At 50.1% G+C, this 25,399-nt stretch overlaps 8 protein-coding genes across 8 annotated transcripts; 3 read left to right on the plus strand and 5 right to left on the minus strand.

Annotated features, from left to right (window-relative positions):
• Nucleotides 1-4,430: 4,430 nt before the first annotated feature.
• Nucleotides 4,431-5,088, minus strand: KRP23_13502 (uncharacterized protein; the record flags this gene model as incomplete). Its single annotated transcript, XM_067884221.1, has 2 exons — nt 4,431-4,582; nt 4,692-5,088. 2 exons carry the CDS (start codon nt 5,086-5,088, stop codon nt 4,431-4,433), a joined length of 549 nt encoding a protein of 182 aa, XP_067738260.1.
• Nucleotides 5,089-5,443: 355 nt separating this feature from the next.
• Nucleotides 5,444-5,653, minus strand: KRP23_13503 (uncharacterized protein; the record flags this gene model as incomplete). The annotated part of the gene is made up of 1 exon (XM_067884222.1): nt 5,444-5,653. One exon carries the CDS (start codon nt 5,651-5,653, stop codon nt 5,444-5,446), a length of 210 nt encoding a protein of 69 aa, XP_067738261.1.
• Nucleotides 5,654-9,185: 3,532 nt separating this feature from the next.
• On the minus strand, nt 9,186-12,311 carry KRP23_13504 (uncharacterized protein; the record flags this gene model as incomplete). The annotated part of the gene is made up of 4 exons (XM_067884223.1): nt 9,186-9,756; nt 9,825-10,139; nt 11,107-11,173; nt 12,146-12,311. 4 exons carry the CDS (start codon nt 12,309-12,311, stop codon nt 9,186-9,188), a joined length of 1,119 nt encoding a protein of 372 aa, XP_067738262.1.
• A 4,147-nt stretch (nt 12,312-16,458) lies between these two features.
• Nucleotides 16,459-16,828, plus strand: KRP23_13505 (uncharacterized protein; the record flags this gene model as incomplete). The annotated part of the gene is made up of 2 exons (XM_067884224.1): nt 16,459-16,733; nt 16,813-16,828. The coding sequence occupies 2 exons, from the start codon at nt 16,459-16,461 to the stop codon at nt 16,826-16,828; spliced, it is 291 nt and encodes a 96-aa protein (XP_067738263.1).
• Nucleotides 16,829-20,181: 3,353 nt separating this feature from the next.
• Nucleotides 20,182-20,880, plus strand: KRP23_13506 (Charged multivesicular body protein 2a-like protein 2; the record flags this gene model as incomplete). The annotated part of the gene is made up of 1 exon (XM_067884225.1): nt 20,182-20,880. The coding sequence occupies one exon, from the start codon at nt 20,182-20,184 to the stop codon at nt 20,878-20,880; it is 699 nt and encodes a 232-aa protein (XP_067738264.1).
• A 289-nt stretch (nt 20,881-21,169) lies between these two features.
• On the minus strand, nt 21,170-21,805 carry KRP23_13507 (MOB-like protein phocein; the record flags this gene model as incomplete). The annotated part of the gene is made up of 1 exon (XM_067884227.1): nt 21,170-21,805. One exon carries the CDS (start codon nt 21,803-21,805, stop codon nt 21,170-21,172), a length of 636 nt encoding a protein of 211 aa, XP_067738265.1.
• Nucleotides 21,806-22,019: 214 nt separating this feature from the next.
• On the plus strand, nt 22,020-23,906 carry KRP23_13508 (Serine/threonine-protein kinase AFC2; the record flags this gene model as incomplete). The annotated part of the gene is made up of 3 exons (XM_067884228.1): nt 22,020-22,257; nt 22,322-22,415; nt 22,490-23,906. The coding sequence occupies 3 exons, from the start codon at nt 22,020-22,022 to the stop codon at nt 23,904-23,906; spliced, it is 1,749 nt and encodes a 582-aa protein (XP_067738266.1).
• Nucleotides 23,907-24,229: 323 nt separating this feature from the next.
• KRP23_13509 (uncharacterized protein) lies at nt 24,230-25,301 on the minus strand (the record flags this gene model as incomplete). The annotated part of the gene is made up of 2 exons (XM_067884229.1): nt 24,230-25,176; nt 25,244-25,301. 2 exons carry the CDS (start codon nt 25,299-25,301, stop codon nt 24,230-24,232), a joined length of 1,005 nt encoding a protein of 334 aa, XP_067738267.1.
• Between the last annotated feature and the right edge of the window lie 98 nt (nt 25,302-25,399).

Raw genomic sequence — 25,399 nt, forward strand, 5'->3', positions numbered from 1 at the left:
AATTTGACTCAGCTAAATGACTGGCAGCGACCAGTATTTTGGCGCCGCCTTCAGCTCATTTGAGCTTTCTGCATCCAGACTTCTCCCCTCCCGATCATCATGCCCAGGACCCCAACGAAGAAGGACCTCCCTCCGCACAAGCGCGTTGCTGTCGCTCTTTTCCTGTCTAACCTCTGTGTAAACGGCTGCCTCCCTTACGGCAGCAAAAAGCTAGCCATGCACACCATCACCATGAGCCGCAGCACCATCGACAACATCTGGAAACTCAGGAGTTGCCCCAAGGCGCTGACAGCACCACGGCAGCCTTAACCGAAACGTTCTCGCCGTTTTACTGTCGCTGAACTCGGTCAGATTGTCGCCGCAGTGCCCCTCTGCAAGCGGCAAACCATCCGAGCGTTGGCTGAAGCTACAAACATTTCGCGCTCGACTCTACACGACTACCTTAAGGTCAAGTCTTTCCGGCGGGCCATCTCACGTGTGAAGCCCACGCTGACAAGTGATCACAAGAACCAGAGGTTGTCGTTCGCTCTTAACCACGTGCGTCGACCCATCGGTACGTATTTCACTATGATTATAAGCTGTACTATCTTATAATTTAATTTTTTAATAACTTGTATTTGTATATGCTTCTGGTTGTAGGAGCACGTTCGTACCGGTTTGACTCTATGTATGCTGTTGTCCACATTGATGAAAAATGGTTCAACATGTACAAGGCGTCAAACCGCTACTACCTTGCGTCTGATGAGGATCTACCGTATCGCTCGTGCCCAAATAAGCGGTATATCGGTAAAGTAATGTTTTTGGCTGCGGTTGCTCGCCCACGCTACGATTTCGGTCGAAATCGTTATTTTGACGGTAAAATTGGCATCTGGCCAATTGTAGAGCACACAGTGGCACTCCGAAGCTCCGTCAACAGACCTGCTGGCACATCGATCACGAAGAGTATTTCAATGACGCGGCGCGTATATGTGGACTTGCTGAAGAACAAAGTGTTTCCTGCTATTCGCAGTCAATGGCCCGGTAAGATGAAACTGAAGTTTATTAATTAATTTTTAATCACTGCTGACTCACATACTTTGTTAATTGTATATAGGGAGGAAAACAAAGGTCATTCGTGTTCAGCAAGGCAATGCCGGACCGCACGTGAGTGAAGACCATGGAGAAGTCGTGGCGGCGGGAAGAGAACGGGGTTGGAACATTCAGATGGAGTGCCAGCCACCACGCTCTCCTGACTGTAACATCCTGGATCTGGGGTTCTTCAACGCTATACAGTCGCTGTAATACAAGAACCCGACCAACGACGTAGATAAGCTGATAGAAGCTGTGGAAACAGCGTTTTGCGAGATAAAGCATACTACATTAGACAAGTGCTTCCTGACACTACAAAGGTCATGGAATGCATTATCACCCACGAGGGAGGGAATGACTTCAAGCTTCCGCGTGTAGGTAAAAGTGCATACTGCAATGGTGCGTCGGTAACTTCACTGCCACTTGAAGTGGAGTCATACCATGCTGGAATTAGCGCGTTGACACAGCGAATTCTCAACCAATAATAAAATGCTTCATATAACCCAGGATAACTTGTACCTGATTATGATTGGATGAAAAAGCGCTTAGGTTAGGGCAGAATAGCTATCATGATCATAACATCGAATAAAACCTCGTTTGTAATACTGCAATTCTTCAGTCAGGCGGGAGGTTTCGTAGATTGAGCTATTACGAGGATAATCGCAAAACGTTGACGATGCTGTAGCATTTTTTTGGGCTAATATCGCTAATTTATAGCCGGATTACGAAAAAAAAGGTTATTATGTCCTTAAACCCAGCTCACATTTGCAACGTTATTTAGCATATCGATTGCGTTAACTAACAAACAAAAATATCAAAACAAAACTCGTGATCTGCTCGTTCGTTTAAGCTACTTCCTCGCGTTTAACTCCAAAAATTAACTGACTGAGGGGCGGAGAGTCCAAATTCGTATAAATTGGCTGGACAGAGAAGTATATCATTTTTGATAATTTAGTACTGTGCAATCTTTACAAATCGATAACCCTTTCAATAATCTCATGCTCGGTATCGGGATGGGCGAGCGTTTTAAATTTTTAGGCCGCGACATATTGTGTGCAATCTGGTTAAACCGACATGCCTTTTATTCCCTTCAATCACGTGTTTAGGACTTTAGGACAGTTGCCAGCTCATAACCAGACCCCCTTTTAGAAATTGGGTGTTAGGACAATTCGTTAGGCTTAGGACGCTTTTAGGTATGTACAAAACGAGTTCAAAATGACTGGTGCTAGACGAAAGCCTGGGTGTAGGAAGCTCGGCATGCTCTCATTTTCAAATGGGAAAGCAAGCTTCCTACACCCTCAAGCAGAAGAGAGACGCACTTGCATTAGTTCAGCGAGTGGGGGTCTACGCCACCGCCCGCCAACTCGGCTATCCCCGCTGTACCGTCAAAGACTGGTCGAAGCAGCGCGATAGCATCGCTGCCTTCAAAGGATCGGCGAAGACGAAGACATTGAAGGAACAGGGGAGAAAAGAGATGGTCCTTTTCTCCTCTGTCCTTGTCACATACATGAAGGATCAGCGCCGCCAAGAAAATGTACGTCAAAATGGTCTTATTTTTTATTTTGAGCACAACACTAATTTGTTTTAAAGTTTGTAACGACGTCGCTCGTCATGGTGTTGTTTTGAGACAATTTTGGAGCATAGCTAGACGACTACTACGCAACCAAGGAAAGCGAATTGAACGGCAACAGAGCTCTGGAAAGGCTGTGTCAAAGCTTTATGCATCGGTACCTACATTTATTTCAAAACTTTGTGTTTTATTGTGATTTAACAATCATTGTAATTAGGTTTAGTCCCAGGTTTTCGAGCCAGACCCCTCAGGAAGTTAAACTCCAAAAGTGAAGCGCTTGCTGCAACTCAAGTTGAGTTTTCACTGGACTTTTGGTCAAAATTCGGTTCCTACGGTGCTGATGCGTTCTATTACATGAACGAATCGGCGATTTACTACAAAATGTTCCTGCGGAAGACTTGGGCCAAAGTCGGACGCCACGGAAGTCCTCGAGTCATTGGCTTTACTAAAAATCCTGGGCGTATGACTGCTGTGCTGACGGTTCGTGCTGATGGTAAGTTTATTTTATATATATATATACCTGGTTTTATTATGCTCTTATTTACTAAAGAAAAAATATTGCAGGAAAAAAACTTCCCTTTTTTTCGTCATGCGGGGCAAGCCTGGTGGACGAATTGAGCAGAACCAGCTCAAGAAGTTCCCAAAAGGCCATTTCCACATTGTTCAAGAGCAAACCTAGATGGGTCGCCGCCTATGGAACTTCTACGCTACGGAACTTCTTAGGTACGAAATCGAAGGGCTCTCTGTCTTTGTTTTAGATAACTTTGATAGTCACGTTTCGGTAGAAGGGCAGAGAGTGATAGTAGAAGAGACCTGTGCTGCCGTGTGTCCATTGCCGCCCAACAGCACCTCGGTTTGTCAACCGTTAGATGTGGGGGTGATGGGCCCACTAAAAAACTCCCTGCGTGGCAAGTGGCGCTCCTACGCTTTGAAAAGGGTGCCGCTACACTCTGTTGCAAATTGCAGTATGGGAAGGCCTCAACACAGCAACGGTGGTGAAAAGATTTGAACAATTCATCCCCGCTTTCCTACCGTCATGGTTTAGTCAGAATTAACACAATAAGCATGCGTCTTTTTTATTACTCAGTCGTTTTTTTATGTGATATTTAAACTTAATAATAACCAATCCAAATGCATTAAATCTGACGTCGTCTTTTTCAGTCGCCCACGTTATCTTCACTCTACTATCAATGTTAACACCTGTCAAGGTCGTCTTTTTCCGTCGTTATTTGTATTGTGCTTTTCAACCTTTTTGCCGTCTGTTTTAGCTCCTCATCTCGGAGGGGCCCATTTTACAATTCGGGCCTTCAATAGGGATAGGTCACTATATCTTGGAGCAGTACAGCTCTGGCGTGTTGGTGGTGGGCTGAAGCAGGTACCCCACTCATTTATACCGTTCAAAAGCGGCAAAACAGAAGATTGTCTCTATTACACGGATGCAGTAGCAGAACAAACCTACCCCCTTGCTGCATTTCGGAATTGGTCGTTTGCTATCTCGGAGCTTATCTCTATCTCGGATCCCCTGTCTCGGGATAAGAGACCTCAAGTTTGCCAATATGGATGAAAATCTCAATACCTGTACCGCAAAAGTCATATACATGCAGCACCCGGATAAATGCAGCACTCGCAACGCTTCTCTATTGAAATTATTTGCCAATCACGGGGATCAAATACGTACCTTGTCCCAACACGCCCATCAACTATCTAGCTTAGTTACAAAAGTGGATGAGTTAAAATGACTAGAAATTTGTATTGCCAAATTTACTGTAATTTCCATACAAAGTGCGATTCTTCATCCTCGAAGAGCTGGACCGTACGGCACGAACGGCCCCGCCTTGTGGAACGCATTGCGCACGGTCATCTCCGAGACCAGGTTCATCGTCTCCATCACGCGCTCGTACATATGTCGTCGGCGCTCAGTGGGAGTATGTTTCTGGGGTCGCCCTGCTTAGCGATTAGCATTTCTATTGCGCATGTGCTGTTTGAGCGGAGACATGACTCCCACATCAAGTGGTTGAGCGACGCCCGTACAGCCCCTCAGGGACAAACAAACCCGCCGTCCCCGTGCACGCCAACGCGTCAAACACTTCCGGCATCTTGTGGACCCCTAGACTGTCTAGAATAAGCAGCGACGGCTCTGTCACAATGCCCTTCCGGACATTCTCGATCCAGTCTAGCATGACCTCCCGGTCGAACCATGCTTTTGCCTGGACTGAGAATGTAGCCACCGAGGAATCACAGTAGCCCCGGAACTCCTTCTCCACCTCATCACCCGGCTGCTCTTGAAAAACGAAGTGAGGAGGAAACTTGCGACCGTCTGCACCCACGGTAAGCGCCATCGTGCACCGGTAACCTTCGATGCCTTCAGTCGCCGCAGGAATGCATCTTGCACCAACAAAATCTACCGTAGAGCGACACCCCATATTGTAGTAAACGGACGTCTGGTCCATATTGAAAATGGCCTGCTTGGCGAGTCGGTGGTCGAATCAATCTTTCATAACGACTTTGAGGACGTCAGAAACTATCCCAAGGTGGGCTTCTTCCAGGTCGCTGCGTGTCTTTCTCCCCGAGTGGCTGATTCTTCGCATTGTTAGACCATTTCTACGCATAAAGCGCACGCACCATGACATCTGAGTGTCGTAGCTCATGTCCTCCATGAACTCCGGGAGCAAGTTCGCCGCCTTGCGAACAATCATGTCGCGCGTAACAACCTGCTCCTCGCGTCCAGCACCTTTAATGAAAGTCACTAAAGCGTCTTCAATAGGAACTGACGGCGAAGTCCGCCCACTACCTCCCATGGTGAGTCTAGACGCGCGGTAGGGACCCTGTGTTCCTTGGCGTGACGACGAGCTTCTTGATCTTGCGCACCCAAGTCTGCACTGTAGGGCGCTTAATGCCGCGCAGCTTACAGAACGCCATGCGGGTCATGCCCACTTTTGCAGCTTCTAAATAGTCGTGCGCCATTCGTAACTTGAACACGTTCGTGTAGACCAGGGGGATCCTTTCCTTGGGCATTGTTTGAGAGGAAGGAGGGGGGTCTCTTGGCAAAGGCGAGATTAAAAATGACGATCATCGATCAGCCACTGAATTTGCACCTGTTTGTGCCTTGTTGTTTTGCTGTTTCGTAATACTACCGTCTTTTGAAGTTCTTACCATCCTAAAGGAAAGTATCGCATCACTCGGAAAGATGCAGCACCCATACATTTCCATACAGAAAAACGTGCTGCATCTATCCGACTTTTGCGGTAATGTCCTTCTAGAGCATTACAGGCACCCTATTCGCACCAGAATAAAACCTACGCGTGCGTACAGAAACGATCTTTTGTTTGTTTTTTGGGAGGGGGGGGGGTGGGGGGGCACAAGTTGCACGTTCTGTATAGAATGAAATATATTTTATGGCAAATCAGAATTGATATTATCATATGACCTTGTGGCGCAATGGATAGCGCATCTGACTTCTAATCAGGGGGTTGTGGGTTCGAGTCCCATCAAGGTCGAGCATAGCATTTTATTTTATTTTATTTAGCTCTGGTGTTTATAGCTCCAACGTCCCGAATGCTAATGTGCCCTCACACATCCCCACCAGTAGGTGGTATTCTCTGTGTTTTTTTACTTTGTAGGGCTCTTGAGTCTGGTGCTTCGATCCTAAACTAAAACTGATGTAGTCGTCTGTACTATCGTTTCACTGGCAATCACGGGTAAAGGTCAAACATTAAGCGAGGCTAAGGGAACAATCTAGCTGTACCGATCACGGACCGGGTGCCCGAGAACACCATTCTACGTGCTGGACAGAAGAAGAAGAAGTTCATCAAGTGATTGTATGAACGCGTGAGTCACTCACTCACTTTCTCACTCACTCACTCACTTACGCACTCACTCATTCACTTACGCACTCACACACTAACTTTCGAACTCACTCACTCACTCACTCACACTTATACTGACTTCCGTGGCTTCTACATGTATCAGGCCTCCTTAATAGTCTACTTTACAGAGTGCACATCTTCGAAAGAGGGCAGGAGCTGAACGATCACAAATTGGGTTACGTAGCACTAATCAATATATCGTCTTCACTACTCGTGAGATATGAGAACGCATAGAGTTCCACACTAACGCCTTCAGTTTACAGGACTTTCGACGACGTCTATTCAGTTACAAGGTAGCTCGGAATCCACACAGACCTTCGCTTGGTACATTAGGTACATGTCTCCTACCTTCTCGATCATTCGGGATCCTTCTTGTTTGTGAGAGAGGGGAATTTTGCTCACGAGCATCCTCGAACTACACTTCTGTCTCCTCATGGATACAATATGACGAAAGTTGAAGTCACGGTTCTTCTCACCGATATAATACATGAGCGCAACAACACGTCCGACGAGCTGATCATGGCTTAATGTCGTCAAATTAGCACGTCAGCGAAGTGGCATATCGTTTCTTTTGGAAACCTAAACGGGCGACGCATAAAATTGACGGGTGGTGCCGTCATGAATTTCACTGCAGAACTGTAGCCTTTGGCTGGAGAACAATGTCCGAGTCACTTTCTCTTTCTTCAGACGGCGCAGTACGAGAGGAGGCCTTCCAATCTTCCCAGCGCTCATTCCCTCTGCCTCCAGAGACCCTCATCTATGTTATCCCCGTCTCGAAGATCTCTTCGCGTTGTCGTCGCCAGCGCCGAGTTACCACTGCGTTCAGATTCCACTTCTTTCACATCCTGACCAAGTTACGCATGCTTGCTGTGATTGGCATTTAAAACTGAGCATTGTATAGGTGGAGAAAACAGCTCTGTGATCAAAACAGAGGTCGTGGATGAATGAGGACGCGGGATTCCTTAATTCCTTCAAAACTACAAATATTCGACCGGTCTTTAATTTTGCGTAAAACATCATGCGCAACATGCATCGTGCACTCGACACCATATCGAAGAGTGTGTGATGACTACTTCAAGTGCGAATGCGCGCTCGAATACCACCGTGTATATTAACGAGTATACATACCGATCCAAATAAACAATAAACCAAGGCATTCCCTCCGGCGGCTGCGCTAGCAACCATAACGTTCGACGAAGGGTTGCTGCTATTTGTGCAGCACACCCCCGATACTTAATAAATGATTACGCTGTGGCGATGTATGCTGGGTGCTACACGCACTCAATACTAACGAACGTGGTGCGTGCATGTGGCGCATTGGTAGACATTACCCTAAGATTTGGGGTAAGGATGCAAGCCGCGTTGGTGCTCTTTTTCGTGTGAGTGCTGCACGCAAACGAGGTACTTGCATATAGCACCTTCGTAGGTATCACATTGCCCATAGATCACGACCCCAACCTCGTTATTCAATATACAGAAACGTCTCCTTCTATTGCAACTGATTTGGTCATTGAAACACGTGCATTTTAACGAAGCTTCTCACCACGAGGTATGACAAAAAGACCAATTCCTCTGAGATAAGTCACCGAATTTAATGGCACCTCGCCTAATAAACTTCACATACATAAAGATTAATCGTCAACAGAATAGGTGCCCACGTTAGGTTAAACCTCGTTTTGACCGCCTGCTTAATAAAACCCAAATTTCAAAATTTAAGGAAGACAATGATAAATGTCCAAATTATCACAGCCATTCCTTTGAGCTTCAAGACATTCCCTTGGGCTCTCGGTTTGTTCGTACTTCGATTGTCACTCCACATTTGAACAGTGGAAAAGTTACAGTATCACCGAGAAGCTTGTCGGTTACCAAAACCAAGAAAAAGACCCACAACCAGCGCAATTTGTTCGATGTATAGCACAAGGGCGTTATAAACGAATATAACACACGTGTAGCGTTGTATTCGTTTATGTCTAATAGAGAGTTTTCGCAACATTTCCATTCCCACATATGTGTATTAGGTTTTACATGATCACGCCAGGTATTGGCTTCAAATCTGTGGGAACAACACTTGATTCCCGTATAGTCCAAAGATATGTGGGCAACTTTTCCATTCCAACACACCGCAACCTCTAAAGGGCATTCGACGACCTCAGAAGCTTACGTGGGAATGGGACAGACTGCGAAAAATCTATATTACCGTATGCGGGGTAAGACGTTACTGGTAGTCAAATGACAAACTAGATACAGTCGTGCACCTTGATTTCAGCAGGGTGGGCCCATATCTTAGAAAACCACTATTGAAACATAATTTGTTAAGATTATCTAAAATCACGAAACCACAACTACTACACCTTTGCCATTCCAAAGTGGTGCCAGTCCAGATCAAAACGATTTTTTTGAAAATATGAAAATTGAAAATTGACATTACTAAATCACAAAGCAAACCGGTGATTCGTTGGCGGCGACATTGACACGTCGGGTTCAAGTGCTGTGCTGCATATCTTCCAAGCACTCAGCGGCCACCACGGCGGGTTGGCAATGCAGCACCATCATATTCTCTAGGCGGAGGTCCATGCGGCAGATGGTGCGCCTGGCAGTGCACTCCAAGATCTCCATTCGGCCTTCCGTGAGGCTGCGAGGCCACCAGCTTCTCCTGCGACAACGCGAGGTCGGCCTTGATTCTAGCCTTGAGGCGCAAGAAGGTTGCGCAGTCGCACCAAGATGATTAGCTTCGCAATCAAGAAGTGCGGATGCGCGTGCAACTCCTTGCAAACTCCGACGCCCTCGCCCGCCAACCTGTTCAACACAGAACGCATTTTTCCTTGATTCGTATCGACAATGATGAGGCTGATCAGGAACGGGAAGGAGCCACCCTTTACACCGTATGTAGTCATCAACTCCTGGTACAGGCGGTTGATTGAGGCTAACGATCCAGGAGGGACACCGCTTGCCATCAGCCGGTCGGCGTAGGCGTCGCGCTGCTCATTGATGACATCGAACTGACGCAGCTCCGACAACGGATCCTCGAGCTTCAGAACAGACTTGGCGCTCTCCAGATCTCGCTTAATGACCTCCGCCAAGTTTGGCTTGTTGCGGTCGGCAGACAACTTCTTGTTCCACTGTTGCGCTTGATGGAAGGCGATTGGATGCTCTTCAGAGCAGCAAGGCCAGCGGAGGTAACGGTGGCGAACATGTTTTTGTTTTGGCGCAGTGATCAATGTATATCTGGAGGAGCGGATCTGTGATTTTAAGCTAAATCAAATACTCAATGAGAAGCTCGTCTCGCTTTGTCGTTTTGCGCTGCTGACCGTGGCCAATACCTTTTGCGATTCTGCAGAGAACTCCTCAATGTCATTACGAAATCCAACGACCTCGAACGGACTTTCTTATCTTCTAACCGCATTCCCAGTCTTTCCATTGCCGCGACAGTAACATCGTGGCGCTTTCTCAGCTCGGCAACCTCGGCGTCCTTTGCATCGAGCTGCTTTCTCAGCTCTTCAATCTTTTTCGCATTGTGGCAATCTCTCAGCTCAGCAATCTCGGCGTCCTTCGTATCGAGCTGCTTTCTCAGCTCTTCAATATCTTCCTCATCAGAACTCTCCGACCCCTCCTCATTCGACTGCTCTACATAAGCGCTAAGGGTTGAATTTGCCTCGTCAACAGCGTTTGCCTTGATATTCCTGGTTTGAGCAATCGCGCGACTCTTTGTTTGCTGCTCGTTAGTGAGATCGCTGAGCGGGCAATCGCGTACGGTTGCTCTCTGATCAACAGTGCATTATCGTAAGCCGCTTGGGAAGGTAACAGAAATAAGGTTTTTCATAAAACCCTAACAAAATAATGCTACTTCACAAGGTTGTTCCGTCAAAACCTTATGCATACAGCTACTTCTGGGGTTTTATAAAAAAAAAACTTATTTTTTTCTGCCGCCCATTCAAGAATTCGCCTGGGATGGCGGAAGCGGCTCAAGATCAAGATGAAGACTTTGTCCAAGTCGAGTACACCTCTCAAGAGACAGTTGCCCTTCCGTCGTCCCAAGGCAGCACTCAGCCGCCTGAACTCCCAAACGATATTCCACTCGCTCAAGCTACACAAGATTATACACGCTGGCACGCGTACAATCTTCCTGAGTATCCACCTTCGCCGATGCGGAATCCTCCGTTCGCGGGGACTGTGACACAGCGCTCCATGTTCCAGACTTTGATACAATTGGCAGTCTATTTTTATCTGCACTGGATCAAGGCATGCGACGGAGATACGAATTCGACAGAGAGCTGTTCTTCATTGACCTGTTCTGTCGGTGGCGCTTCTTCAAGAAGCGTGTTGTTGTGAAGACTAGCATTCACCCAGATGATCTGGCCATGGCATGGAAGTCTTTTGTTGACCAGTTTAAGAGAGCGCCGGAGCTGTGGATCGATAAGTACTTTATCGAGGAACGCGATTTTATAACGAAGTCGCAGACGGGAGTCGTTATGAACGTACATCAAGAATCCGTCATGAATGGGTATCGCTGTATGGCGCCGAAAGATCTGAATTGCCCCTTTTGCTACAACGGCGTTGCCAGTCTTAGGCGCGAAGCCCTGGGAACAACTATTCCAAACTCACTAATTCTTGCTTTGTCTAATCTTGAGCGAGTGCAAGCATGAATAGCGAATCGGGATCGTAACGTAAACTAATAATAAAATTTTGTTTATTTCTGGCATCTTTCTAGCGCCTTGTCTACTTCCTCGGTGCGCAACAGCTTATCCACAAATGCTTTGGCTACATCTGGATTCAAGTTCTTATTGTATGACAGCTTTTTCCAGTCAATCCATTCTTTGTGTTTTTCCACGAATGGCAGCGACATCGACTGCGCTTAAGACTTTCCAATACAGATCATCACAATGCTGCTCCATGAAGCCCTCGCTTAGCTGGCACCACCGAGCGACCGATTCGACAATAAACATATACTGAGACGATCCGCGCTTGCTACTTTGCAAGGCAATCTCCGGGTCGATGCGATAGTAGCGTAGTACTCTGTCTCTGTAGTGGAGGAGAGACGAGTTTGCTAAAATCTTATTTACCACAAAGTCCATCGAGTGCAGGCGCCGCTCAAGGATTTTATCGTGGAACGGAAAATCGTCAAAGAATGCTTCGGCAACGTCAGCAGTCAGACGTGGATTATATCCGAGAGTCTGGAAGTTTATACGATAGCGAGTGACGAAGCTCTTGGATAAACACTGACTGTGACTCAGAGCATCCCAATCGAGCTCGTCCCGGTAGCGCTCAAGCTCCCACTCCAGATATTGATGTGCGCTCAAGATCCAATCCCAATTTACGCAGCCTTGTACTCGCTTACTCCGCTCAATGGATACGGCTAGCTTTGATTGAATCACTGGCTTATCTTCTTCCGTAGTGCTTTGACTTGATGCGCACGAACCCATAGTTCTATATACAAAAACTATTTAACTCGGGATTTAGGCGCCGTCGTCGGAGTTACGCGAAGGTGACGAGCACGGAGGCGTATTGCAAAACGACGGAGGTGTGTCAAGCTGACGTTCCAAGAACTCCACCTACTTGCGCTTGTCGGCAAGTGCTTCACGTAAAATGTCCAACTGCTCACGCCACTGGCGCTCCCTCTCGGTGAATCGCTCGCGCCACTTACGATCATTATCAGCGAGCCGATCCTCTGCCTTGAACTCTGTTTCGGCGAGATGCAGACGTGACTGTATTCGCAGCTCCTCCAGCTGGCGCTCCTTCTCGGCGAGCCTTTTGTCCTTCGCATCAAGCGAGACGATAAATCCTAAGCACGCGCAAGAGATCGCGATCATCTTCGCCGAGACGGCGGCGCTTCCGATCTTGGTCGTTTGACGCCATCGTGGCAAATTGAAGAATGAGGCTACCAGAAAGCGCACAAAACTCCCGTCATTAAATGATTGCAACAATATACCAAGTTATATTCACCGCATGTCTTGGAGAACGATGCTGCCGCTCTCGCAGCTCAACCTCGATACGCAGAGCTCATGAAACTTAGGATGACGCGTGCGTCGCAGAGTCTACACGACCGCTCAAGGATGATCGCTTCAACCGCGATTCTCCCGCGTTGTCCATAGTGACCTTGACCACGCAGGCGGAGATCGAGCAATATTTATATCCGCGCGTCGAAGAGTTCCACCGCAAGCGCTCCGACAAGTGCCAGCACAAACTGTCGCGCCACCATGGATGCTCTTCTGAAGTCGTACCAAGAGAACGTTAATCGCTGAAGCAACCATTAATAGGGTTGCGCATGGGCGAATACAGCGCTAGGCGGAGCAGAACGGGGTTATTGAGCTCGATATCGCGATTTTCAGTCTGGCTGTGGGCTGATGTGTTATTGAGCACAACAACGACCTTCTTGCCTTTGAAGTGCTCACAGTACGTTGGCGAGGTCTTGGCTTTGCCGTTAATCTTGTCAACAAATGCATCGTTGACATCGATTTTGATGTTGCCACGCTCCAGTCGATGGTGCACGGGTCTACCTCTGCCACGACAGCGCATTGGATTTGAAGATTGGCGCCCTTAGAAGGAGGCAGCACAACCGCTATCCTCTCACCCCTTTCACACGTCGTTGAGTGCGCTTGCAGTAACATGCATTTATTTAGCGAATCGGAGCTCGTACAAAATCAAGTGGATGGCGTTAAAGCCGCCGCCTGACCAACAAAAACTAAGGAGCACTTCCTCAATGGTGCCAAAGCAACGGCGCTATACAACCAAGGAGAAGTGTGAAGGCGCGTTACTTGCCACCCAAGTCGGCGTTGATGAGGCAGCGTGCCAGCTTCAGAGACCTCGTGACACGGTTTTCGGGTGGTGGCAGTAGACTGACCAGCTGCTCGCTTTTCGCGGCAATGCGAGGTCGCCAACGCTCAAAGGGCAGAGACGCAAGGAAATGCTTCCTAGCGTCCCAGCCCTTGTTACCTATATGAAGGACACACGCAGAGACGAAAAAGTAAATTTACAGCGACAACACGTCAGGAGGTGCTTATATTGAGTTTATACTGCTTTTTTGCGGGGCTCTGTGCTGTTTAGACTCCTTCAACGTGTTCAATGCTCGAATTCATGTGCCTACAGGAGCCGCAGTGGTGTGCACACTACATGGAAGGGCATAAGTGCCCTGAGCAGCCACTTGAGTGAATGTGTCAGCGCAAGTCCTTTTGTTTCTACAATATTAATTCTAATGTATTAATAGTTGTTTTTAATCACATGCCGCTTTATGTAGCTATCTCAACCCCCCCCCCCCCTCTCAGGAAGCCAATACACCAACTGAGGAGCTGTTACAAAAGAGTGCTCAGTTCTGTATTGAATTTTGGGACAAGTACTGCTCATGGTGTCCGACACAGATTTACAATATGGACGAAACGGGTATTAATTTCGACATGCCGCCGGCGCGCAAAACCCCTGCACGAACTGTCAAGATAACGAAGCACAACGGCAAGATGACCGTGTCGAAGCTGATATTTATTATTTTAACTGTAGTTTCATGGGAAAAACTTCCGATTCTCTTCATCATCAGAGAGAGGAGCTCGGTGGCGACATCGAGCGCGACGGTCTGCCACATTACCCGTCTGACCACTACTACACCGTGCAGGATAATGGGTGGATGGATGCAGTTGGCTGGAGATTTATGTAGGAAAATTGTTAAAATACGAAGTCGATGGACCTGCTGCCCCCCTCCTCGATAACTTTGACTCCCATGTTTCTGAGGAGGGTCAACGTGTAGTTGCCGAGGAGACAAATGCTACAGTGGTCCCTTTTCCGCCTAATTCGACGGCAGTTTGCCAACCGCTGGACGTCGGCGTGGTAGTGCCATTAAAAGCAAACAAAATGGTCAAAGTTTCGCGACATTACTGGGGGGGGGGGGGGGGGGGAACTGCCAAAGAGAAACGCCTCCGTGCAATTCAGTCTACCATTGCAGCTTGGGAAGGATTATCGGAAACAACTGTAATTCGTAGCTTTGAGATTGCTGGTTGCAGAGACATCGGCTAGCCTGGGCTAGATAAGATGGCGAGGAAGGCGTAGTTTCCCGATGTAGTGTGTATAAAGATAGAATCCACGGGAATCGGTGAGCGCACCAACCCGGTGCTCACTTTCGATCTCTCCTCCCGCAGCTAACCCGCCGCGCCACGCCCCTGGTGTGCGGGAAAATGAATAAGCATTTTACCCCAACTCAACATCGCTGGAAAAAGCAATTCCTAGGTATCCATTAGTAATGGTCTGGTCATAGTACTTTTTTTTACAAAACAAATGGATATTTTCTGGGTTTTTGCACAAACAGTCCAATCAAACGCTGCCGTGTTTTATTGTCGGTTTCGACAGTGAGGCGGTTTCTGTGGAAGATACCATTCAGTCATGCCGGCTTTATATATATGTCGATGTCTGTACTGTAATTGAGATCTCATACAGCAGAGCTTACTCTTATATCACACCTGTTCGTATCCAATCACAACCGGCACCGACGCCAGCCCAGTGGTTGAGATCTCTTAGATCATAGTGCCTGATGCGCCATAACCGAGACAATAAAGCCAACCATTTCGCAAAACACAAGCGGCATGCCGAGGACTCCTGGCCAGCGCCAAGGCCGGTTACGGACGACGGGCGCAGGGAAGCCTCTCAGGAAGTCCCAGCGCAATGCTGGTTTCTATCACTTTAAGCTCAAAGTCATCACCTTCTACAAGAAGCTAAATACGATGGATGTTACCGTAAAAGTTTTCCCCCTTGTTATCTGACGAAAAGCTTCGCATGAAAAAGTGCCAGGTGTACATGTGGATCAAGCAAGTGGAGTTGATTAGGAAGAAGTGTGAAGCCGGAGCAGGCAAACATTGCAATGATCGAAAGCTGGGAAAGTCGACGACGCTGCCGTGGGAAGTCGAGGAGCGTGTTGTTCTTTTGATAAACTTCCTTAGAAGCGAAGGTGCGCCGGTCACCGGGTGCATGGTGCGCGTGAAGTTCAGGAGAGCTATCGCGCGACTGATCTTCCTTCCGGCTGCTTTCAGGCCTCACAGACTTGGCTGTTGTCGTTTCTGCGGCGGCATCGACTCGCCGTTCGCTAGAAAACAGCGATGATAATGATGCGTAACTCCATCTAAATACATTCACTTTGATTTGGCATGTTGTTCGTGTACGGTAGCTTGGCTTTTAGAAAAGGACCAGATCATGTACATCTCGTGAACTAGCGCAATAGGACGACTTCAATGAACCTTGGGTATCCTGTATGAGATCTCAATTACGGTAAAGCAGTTCATTAGTTGTAATAAAGCAGTACATCAAATGGGGGCCACCATTTGACGTAGGTCAGCTTAGACGGGAGTTCAGTATGCAGATAGTTAACAGTATTGTACCCTTCAGAATTTGTGACACCGGTGATTTTAACCGGTCATGTTTTGCACTTTAGCGGCACGAATATTGCACGTATACAGACATGTAGAGCCACAATGGATGGCGGAGAGCCTCCTTAGTACAGCTCAACCTCTCTTCTCTTGCTATCCGCAGTTCATTACGCAAAAATGGAGAACACGCAGCACGAATTCAGCAGCGCAGAGAAGCAGATGATGGTGAAGAGCTATCATTTTTTCGCACTACAAAAAGAACAAGGCCTATTCGACGGAAAGCGCACGAGAGAACTTGTTGCCGAGTGTCTTGGCTGCTCTCCTAAGACGGTTGCACGCGTAATGGCGCACTACAACGCTGGCCAGGTCGCCAAGTTTGAGGTAAATGTTGCACCACTGGATATATATATCAATACCTGTGAGTTCTAATATTTCGGTGTTCGAACAGGCGGCTCCTAGCAACCGACGAAGACCGCGCCCGTACGATCTTGATGCAATTGCACCCGCTGTTCGAGGGTTTATGGTGGCAGAACATCTCGCTGGCCAGCCGATTACAGTGTGAAACGTCTGTGACGAGGTGACGGACGTTTGTGGTGTTTGCCTCAGCGTGCCCACCATGACACGGGCGCTTCATGAGCTCGGCCCCCATCATCTCAAGGGTGATAAGCGCCACATCTATGCAGGCAACGTCGCATTCCGGCGCTCCTACCTGGAGAAGAAGATGGCCAACCACCTCGCGGTTCGCGGGCCTATGCGGGAGTCCAAGCGGCTCGTCCAGCTTGGTGTGGACCACCCGGAGGTCTACCTTGACGAATCCTACTACAACATCAACCACGTCACGGGCAAAACGTGGCTGACGGTAGACAATATTCGTTACGGTAAGACTGCGCGGTAAGAAGCTTTTGTATTGATATTCTGTTAATTTTCAAACTGTGCTTTGATTTATGTGTTCGTATTGCATGTATTATAGCCCCCGGGATAATTAAAAGCAACGGTGCAGTCATGACGGTGGTTTCGTTGAAAATTCCACTAAAGCTTGGAATTCGACCCCTCAAGCGAAAGCAAGGGGACGACGATTACCATGGCAACTTCGATGCCGCCCAATTTGAGCGCTGGTTTGAGCAACTTTGCAGTACGCTGTGTAAGTTTGGTGGATGCACCATCCATTTAGATGGTGCATCTTACCACAAGCGTCAGATCAATTCAAGTCCACGAAAAGCAGGGTGGCGAAAGGCCGATATTCAAGAATGGCTCCACAAGAACGGTAAGATTTTTTAGTTTGATACGAGTTTGCTTTTTACTGACGAAAACAAAATATGTTCTTCTAGCTGGCATGGTGTTTAGTGCTACAGCTACAATTGCCACTTTGATTAAGCTGGTAGAGCTCTGCCCCCCCCCCCCCCCCCAGACGTTATCAAGTGACGAATATTACGATGAACTACGGCCATCTGGTGCTCTTCACACCGCTGTACCACCCCACCTTGCAGCCGATGGAGCTCATCTGGGGCATCGAGAAGTGCCGAATCGCGGGACCCACCCGAGAACGGCAAGGATGTCGTCGAGAAAGTGCTTAGGGGGCTAGAAGCTTTTGAAGACTAGTGGCTCAAGGTGTATCGTCATGTACAGGAGAACGAAAACGCCTTTGTTGAAGCTGACATGCTTTGTTGAGCCCTACATTAACTAATATAAACTTGCGATATGTCAACCGACTGTTATAATCCTAAGCTGCTATGCAAGATGACGATTGACAATTCCATATCGCCTGTCCCATATAAATCAGATGATTTGCTCTCTTGGCAAATAATATCTCTCGGTTCGGTAAAACAGGTCTATTCTTCCCGACGAGCATTATGACATGGTGGCATACTCTTTTTGACGGGCTTGTAGCTCAAAAACGGTTGCAAATCAGCAAAATCTGACCTCGTTTTCGGGCTCAGCGGCCGCAAAACCCCTGTATATCTAACTATCGATATAGGTTTTCGCAGTACAAGGCCCTTCTTTGAGAAACCAAAACTTAATGCCACGACTCCTGAAGAGTACAATAATGAGGACCACAACAATGTTCATAATATAAGTCAGTTTAACTTTACCCGGAAGTTCGCAAGTTGTTTGGTACTCGGTACCTGCGAAACAACATGAAGGCCAACTTACAGCAGAAACGCCAGGCATCTGTTGCGGTTAGCACGTTAACGCTTCCTCTAAGGCTAAGGTGCGTGTGACCCCCGTCACAATTGTCGTTTAAGTACTCGTCGAGAGCTGCCACAATCTCCGGGGTGCACTTGACGCAGGTGCTGCGCAAGCCCCGCGTGGCAATGGATCCTCGCGACCACTAGCCACGATTCACCGGGCTACCGATGGAGAGATGCCGTTGTGCTCGGCGACGAGCATCCAGTCCTCGCCCGCACGATACGCCTTGAGCACACGCCCTTGAAAAACTGCAGCATGGGGCGTATTCGGCATGGCGGGATGGGAGTGCGACGACGGGACATAGGGGGGGGGGGGGGTAATCTGCAAGTACGTCTTGCACACTCGTGCACAACCCCGCACGCGATTCAAGAACAACTGAGTGCACAAACTAGAATTGCGCTTCTTCGTCTTCACATTTCCACTTGGAACGTCCGTTCCGATGGAACACGTGTTACTACGGTTTCCAGTCGCTTTCTCGCAAGCTCGCTTAAATCCGGGTACACGTTCTTGTGAATCCACCACCACTCGAACGGGTTTATTTTGCTCACAACAGACTTTCTAACATCAGCCAAGTGCAAATTGAGCTCCTCATTGCAGTTCTGATCCAAATCTGAATGCTGTAGCTCAACTTCGTGTGGTCCGTATATATAGTCACTCAAGTTGAAGCCCTAATAGATATTTGGAGCAGGGACATGAGCTTGCTGGTCCTCTAAGCCCGCCAGCGGAACGAAATACGGCGCTCTTTATCAGCAAGCTCAAATGAGGGGCTCATCTAGCTACGCGGGAATCCAAAACAGATATCCAGGTGAGTTCACTCTTCTCCAGTTTTGTAAAGTGGTTGTTGAATAATTCTAACAGAATCTTGCGGTACGCATTCATCATGAAACGCGATTCTTCAACGTAGTTTTCGTCGCCAGCAGAAGCAATGTGTGCAACAAACAAGTCATCTCGGCTTAACTTCTTACGTATGCCAGAGATAGCCGGAAGGGCCAGCGGAATTTTAGGATCGTTTTGCCCCCCCCCCCCCCCCCCCCCTAGTTCATTTGTGGCCTTAACAAACGGGTTCAATAATGTACATAGGCACTGTATTGCCAGCCACTCAGCTGCTTTAGGCCTTTGTAGCTTGGCCTCCTTGTTGTTGAATTTCTTGCGACCCTCAGGAGACTTGATATGAGTAAAGAAACCAACAAGAAGAGACTCCAGATAGATCAAGCGTTGTAACATGAACCAACAGCTACTCCAACGCGTAGGGCAATCGATCTGCATGTTAGCAGCCCCGTTTGATTTAATGCGATAGTCCTTAACTTGTATGGCACCAAGTCGATGGTGACCTTTTGGAGATTTTCTGAAGTACACCGCGAGCGTTCGAAAATGCTGCACAATTACACGCACCGCATCAATTTCATTTCGCATTTTTATTTTCCGTCCATGTACGAGGTCTTCAGCAGCTGTATCCGTGTGTGTGTGTGTGAAGGAACGCTGCTGATGGTTTCGCCGCTTAGACCGAGGTGCAGAGGGAGGTTGATCGTGGCGGGTCCTGGGTCACTCAGAGGTCATGGGTCGCTCAGGTGGCAAGTGGCGGCTAAGCATCGCGTCGATAAATGGAGGGTCAGTACAATTACTTCATTTGTATTGTCCCTACTTTAAGATAGTTCTGGAGTATAGTGGGTGAGGAGGGAGCATGGAGAGAGTTCAAGACAAACTCAGGGAGCAGGCTACTGTTGGAATGCGTATCGGAGACCTGATCAACGTCAAGTTGAGAAAAGAGCTGAGAAACAGGAAGATCAGGTCGTTGTATGGGAACGGGTAGGATCCCGTGAGTGTTGGTAAGCTCTTTGCTAACGTTCAGATCAATTCAGTCTTCATCTTTTCTTTCTCGTGAGGCATCGAGTGTTTGTGTGGCCCGAAGTGCTTGGTACGTTCTAATATGTAGTTTAGGAACGTTCGAGGGACAAACGTTGACAGCCCTGTCTTGACATGGGCTAGTAGTCGGTATTGAGAGGATTCTTTTAAGTCCGAATTCGTACTTAGTACACATTCATAGCAGCCCAAAATCCAGTCTGAAAAGCTATCTCCCATTGGTTAAAATCCCTGCGTTGCAGTTTCCGCTCAATATCAGACTGGAAAGAGGCAAGTAGCGTCGTCGAGGACCATGGGCAACGCGTTGGGCACCAAGAAGACGCTGAAGGAGCAGCTGCGCGAGAACAAGCGCGAGATTAACCGCGCCGTGCGGCAGCTGGACCGCGAGCGCACGAACCTGCAGCTACAGGAGAAGAAGCTCATCATCGAGATCAAGAAGATGGCCAAGCAGGGCCAGATCGCCAGCGTCAAGATCATGGCCAAGGACCTCGTGCGCACACGCCAACACATCACCAAGTTCTACACCATGCGCTCGCAGCTGCAGGCGGTGTCGCTGCGCCTCGAGACGGCCAAGTCGGCCGAGGCCATGACGTCGGCGCTGCAGGGCACCACGACGGCCATGAAGGCCATGGCGTCCACCATGAACTTGCCACGACTCAACCAGATCATGATGGAGTACACCAAGGAGAGCGAGAAGATGGAGATGACGCAGGAGATGCTGGGCGACACCATTGACGATGTCATGGACGCCGACCAGGACGAGGAAGAGGAGGACAAGATCGTCGGACAGGTGCTGGACGAGATAGGTATCGACATGACGGGGGCCGTTCCCGAGGCCCCCACGACCCATGCGGCACCTGCTGCTGCAGCAGCAGCAAAAGCCGCTCCGGTTTTGCCGCCTGCTGCACCTGTGGCTGCCGGAGGTGGCGACGCGACGGATTCGGCCATGAGCGACCTCGAAGCGCGGCTGAACAACCTGCGGCGGTCGTGATTGCAGAGCTGTTGCTAATTCAAAGAGGCAGAGTTACATACACAGTCTGACTGAGAGTATATTGCGGTGCGTGCTGGAACCACGAGAGGAAGTTACAAGAACGTGCTCTCTTCAAAGGAGGATTGCGCTGGCTAGACATAAAGGACGATTAGTTGATGATGACCGAGAGAGAGCGCCATCTACGCTTCAACGCGCACTAACTAATTAACGACCTTGTATGCATGAAGTGGGGGGAGAAGAAATAGTCAACGTTCTCTTGGTGTGCCGCTGAGTCAGTCTCCCGGCTGCTTCAGCCAATGTCGGGGATGATCAGCAGACTCTTGGGGATGAGACAGAAGTGCAGCGCGAAGTAGACGAAGCGATGGCATAAATACGACTTGTCCTCGGCCTCTTTGAACACGTCCGGGTGGTGGAAGTACGTGTGCGAGAAGATGCGGTAGAGTCTGCGCGAGACCGACTGGAAGTACTGCGTGGCGTTGGAGCTGATGCTCACGCGCGACGGGAAGACGCGGCTGCTGGTGAGCAGCGTGTTGACGTTGTCCATCGTGTGCACGATGTACTCGAAGGCGCAGCACTCCTTGGGCGCCTTGTGCGCCGCGCACAGGAAAACCCAGTCGTCCGTGGCCTTCATGACGGGGCACGACTCGCGCGTGCAGCTGCCGTCCAGCCGCGCTACCAGTACGTTCAACTCCTTCATCACCTGGCGCAGGTGCTCGTACTGCCACAGATACGTGTCCTGGTCCTCCGGCACGTCGTAGATCTGTGCAAGCGCCGTCGGGTCGGCGCGGATCTGGCGCTGGATCAGCTGCTCCACCTCGAAGGCGCCGCCGGCGTCCGCACCCCGTCCGCCAGCAGCTTCTTCCCAGCCAAAGAACTCCTCGTTGCGGCTGCCCGGCAGGTTCTTCCCCACCACGAGCGTCGTCATCGTCACAGCAGCGGTCGCGTCCGTTTGTATTGAAACTTTCAATTTGAAAGCTGGGACATTCCCAGCATATATGGAACGTACCTAACCGGAGTCGGTGTGCTTCATGCTTTGGTCCCGAAAGATTGGTATTTTGTGTGCCACACTAACGCTAATTTCCACCCCCTTTTAGACGGGGAGAAGCTCGAATACCCGCCCCCGACTCCAGCGCTGGACGATGGAGCGGCGGCGCGCGGGCGACTCGGACGGCAGGCGCCGGCGCAGTCGCAGCTTCAGCCCCGTGTCCTCGCGCCTGCGCTACCAGCTGCGGCGGCGCCACCCGCGGCCGCCTCCGGTGCCGAGCTCTTCGCACCGGCGACGCCGACGCTTGACCAAAGACGCACCAGTGGACGGGAAACGCAGTCGCAGCCGCTCGCGCTCGCACCGCGGCAGTCGTTCCTCGCGGCGAAGAACAGGTGCGTCGAAATCGACGTTTCAACGCTTTTTCGCACTTTTACTTAACTTTATTATTTTTAACAGACTCGCGCGCGCCCAGGTCTAGATCTAGGTCCAGGTCGGGGTCCCGCAAGAGGAGACACTCGGGATCCAGCGGCAGCCACCGCCACCACCGACGGTACGCGCAATTGGGCTACAGCGGTCATGAATCATTACAGTGTTTAACGACTCGTTGATTTTATTATACTGCAGATACAGCGGACGCAAGACGCGGACGTCGAGGACCGACAGCCAGACGCGCGGACGCCGAAACAGCCCCGAGAACGACCGGGGCGGCCGTAGACGCGTATCGCGTGGCAAGAACAAGCAGCGGCACTCGCGGCGCCGCGACTCGCACCACGACCGCGAACCTCTGCCGCCCCCGCCGGCTGCTGCTCAGAAGGACGGAAGTGACGACAGCGCGTCGCACGACGACACGGTGGGCAGCTACGCCGGCAAGCCGGGAGAGTACATTGCGAACCGCTACAAGATCATCCGAGAGGCCGGTCTGGGCACGTTCGGCCGAGTGCTCGAGTGTCTGGACAAGCAACGCAACATTGTGGTGGCCATCAAGGTGGTGCGCAAGGTGGACAAGTACACGGAGTCGGCCAAGATCGAGGCCGCGATCCTCCAGGATGTGAACGACAAGGACAAGAACAACGAGTCGCTCTGCGTGCGCATGTTCAAGTGGTTTGAGTATAAGGGCCACGTGTGCATGGTGTTTGAGCGGCTCGGATGCTCCCTGTACGACTACCTGAAGAATCACGACTACAAGCCGTTCCCGCTGCACTGTATCCGCGCCTATGCGTGGCAGCTTTTGACGTCATTGGAGTTTATTCACAGCATCCGACTCATTCACACAGATCTCAAGCCCGAGAACATCCTACTGGTGGAGGACGAAGAGGAGAGGCCTGCGTGTGACTCCTCGTCGCCCTCATCAACGTCGTCGTACGGATCACCCGACGGATCTTCCGGACGCGAGCAGTGGTCCAACGGGCGGCAGTGGAAGAAGCGCGAGCGTGGCATGTCTGACGCCGATAGCGGAAGACTGTCGCTGCGCCCACCGGCAAACAACGCGGTAAAGCTCATTGATTTTGGCGGCGCCACGTACGAAGACGAGTCCAAGAGCTCCATTATCAATACGCGCCAGTACCGTTCGCCTGAAGTCATTCTGGGGCTCGGGTGGAGCTACCCGTCCGACATTTGGTCAGCCGGATGTATCATTGCAGAGCTGTACTTGGGCGAGTTGCTATTCGCGACTCACGAAAACCTGGAGCACCTCGCTCTAATAGAGCGCTGCATCGGGCCTCTCCCAGTGAAAATGGCGGCCCAGGCGTCCAAGCACTCAGCCTCGTCGAAGTTTTTTCACCGTGGGCGGCTGAACTGGCCTGATGGTTCATCGGGCGAAGAAAGTGTAGACCACGTTCGGAGGATGCGCTCGCTGGCAGACCTACTCTCCCCCGAGGACGCCCAAAGCGGTCTGCTTGAGCTGTTGCAGCTCATGCTGGTGCTGGACCCCGAGAATCGCGTGACAGCGAAGGAGGCGCTGAACACCCCCTTCTTCGACGGGTTCTCGTACCGCAACATCGTGCGAACAGGCCACAGCGATGGCTCATGCGGTGGTCGCTGAATCAACTAGTAGCAGGTAGAATCGAATCGAAGGAGAGAAAGGTTAGGCAAGAGAGCAGATCAGGAGAGACCGGGTGGGCCGAGCTGATAGAAATCAGCACGGTGCTGTTTCGCGATTTTCATTGTGAATTCAATCCAGCATTCACTTTCGTGTGAGAACGAGAATCATAGGAAAGTGTAGCCATCAGAAAGTAGGATAGTTTCAAGCGTGGACTAGGAGTGCTCCACGGTTTGGTGTATTGTGCTAAGGTTGCTACATTCTGTACGACAAAAAGAGTGTGGCGATCCGGCAAGCAACCAGAGGCAACAGCGACAACGCGTTATTTACATCTGAACTTGGGGCCCAGTATGAGAGGAATCGGTGCGGAGCTCTTCGATGGTCAACACCACGTTGCTGCCTCTGTTGTGGCGGGGAGCTGTATCCTGGAACTCCATATTGGTCTCGCTACTCGAGTGACCGTTCTGAACGGGAGAGCTGATGCGCACTTTGCAGTGCGCACTGCCGAATGGGGATGAAGAGGAAACAGACGAGTTGGTCCCCGTGAAATCGGCGATTGCTGCAGATGCTGACAAATCAGTACTGGAGTGGGTACTCAGCACCGGAACCCTGACTGCTACGGGTGGAGTGTCCTCCTGCACAGGGCTGAGCGCTCGGTTGTCCGGGGTGAAATCTGCACCGCTAGCGTATTCGCAGTCGGAGCTGAGACGGTTGTCTTCGTCCGCATAGTTCGCGTCACGCTTTTTCTTGTACGTCACAGCCATGACAATGGCACCGACGCAAGCGAGCGCTCCAAAGACGACCGGGAGAATCGTGCCCATGCTAGACGTGCCGTTGCCCGCACTTATCGTCCCGTTGCTGTCATTGAGCGTGTCGACGTTAGCGGTAGACGACTTAGAAGTCGACGACGAGTTCGCCGAGGTCTCGGATTGAGATTCCGGGCTGCTTCGGTCCGACTCGGAGCCTGGGCTAACTGTTGCGGAGGCACTTGACGGGGATTCGGTCGTCTCCTGCTCACCACTGCCAGACGTCGAAGTCGTGCCTGAATCACTGGACGGGGGCGCAGTTGTAACTGGAGCCTCAGTTGCTGGAGTCTCGGTCGCAGGTGATTTCGTGACCTTGTTGGTGTCCGACGCCGCGCTCCCAATGACCCCTTTGGAAGTGTCGGTCGATGTCGTTGTCGACGTGCCGGTTGAGTCATCACGCGTGGTGATGAGGGACCCGGCGTCAGGAGAGAGCGTCAGGGTTGACAGCTTCGCACTCGTGCGAGTATCTGCAACAATTGATCACAAATGTTGGAAACGTTCCCGAATTTTGAGCCGAAAAATACTGGGGCTTACCTGCCGCGATGGCGAACGCCAGAGCTGCGACTAGCAGCAACCTGCGAGCTGAGCCCATGCTCGGGATGATCCTGCTCCTGTCCCCAAGCAGGTTGCTTCCAGCCGTACTGTACTCGTCTGAGCCAAGTTGGAAAGTGATCGCCCGACGCTTCACCG

Source organism: Phytophthora ramorum, assembly GCF_020800215.1.
Source record: "Phytophthora ramorum isolate Pr-102 chromosome Unknown Phyram_PR-102_s0018, whole genome shotgun sequence".
NCBI lineage: Eukaryota > Oomycota > Peronosporomycetes > Peronosporales > Peronosporaceae > Phytophthora > Phytophthora ramorum.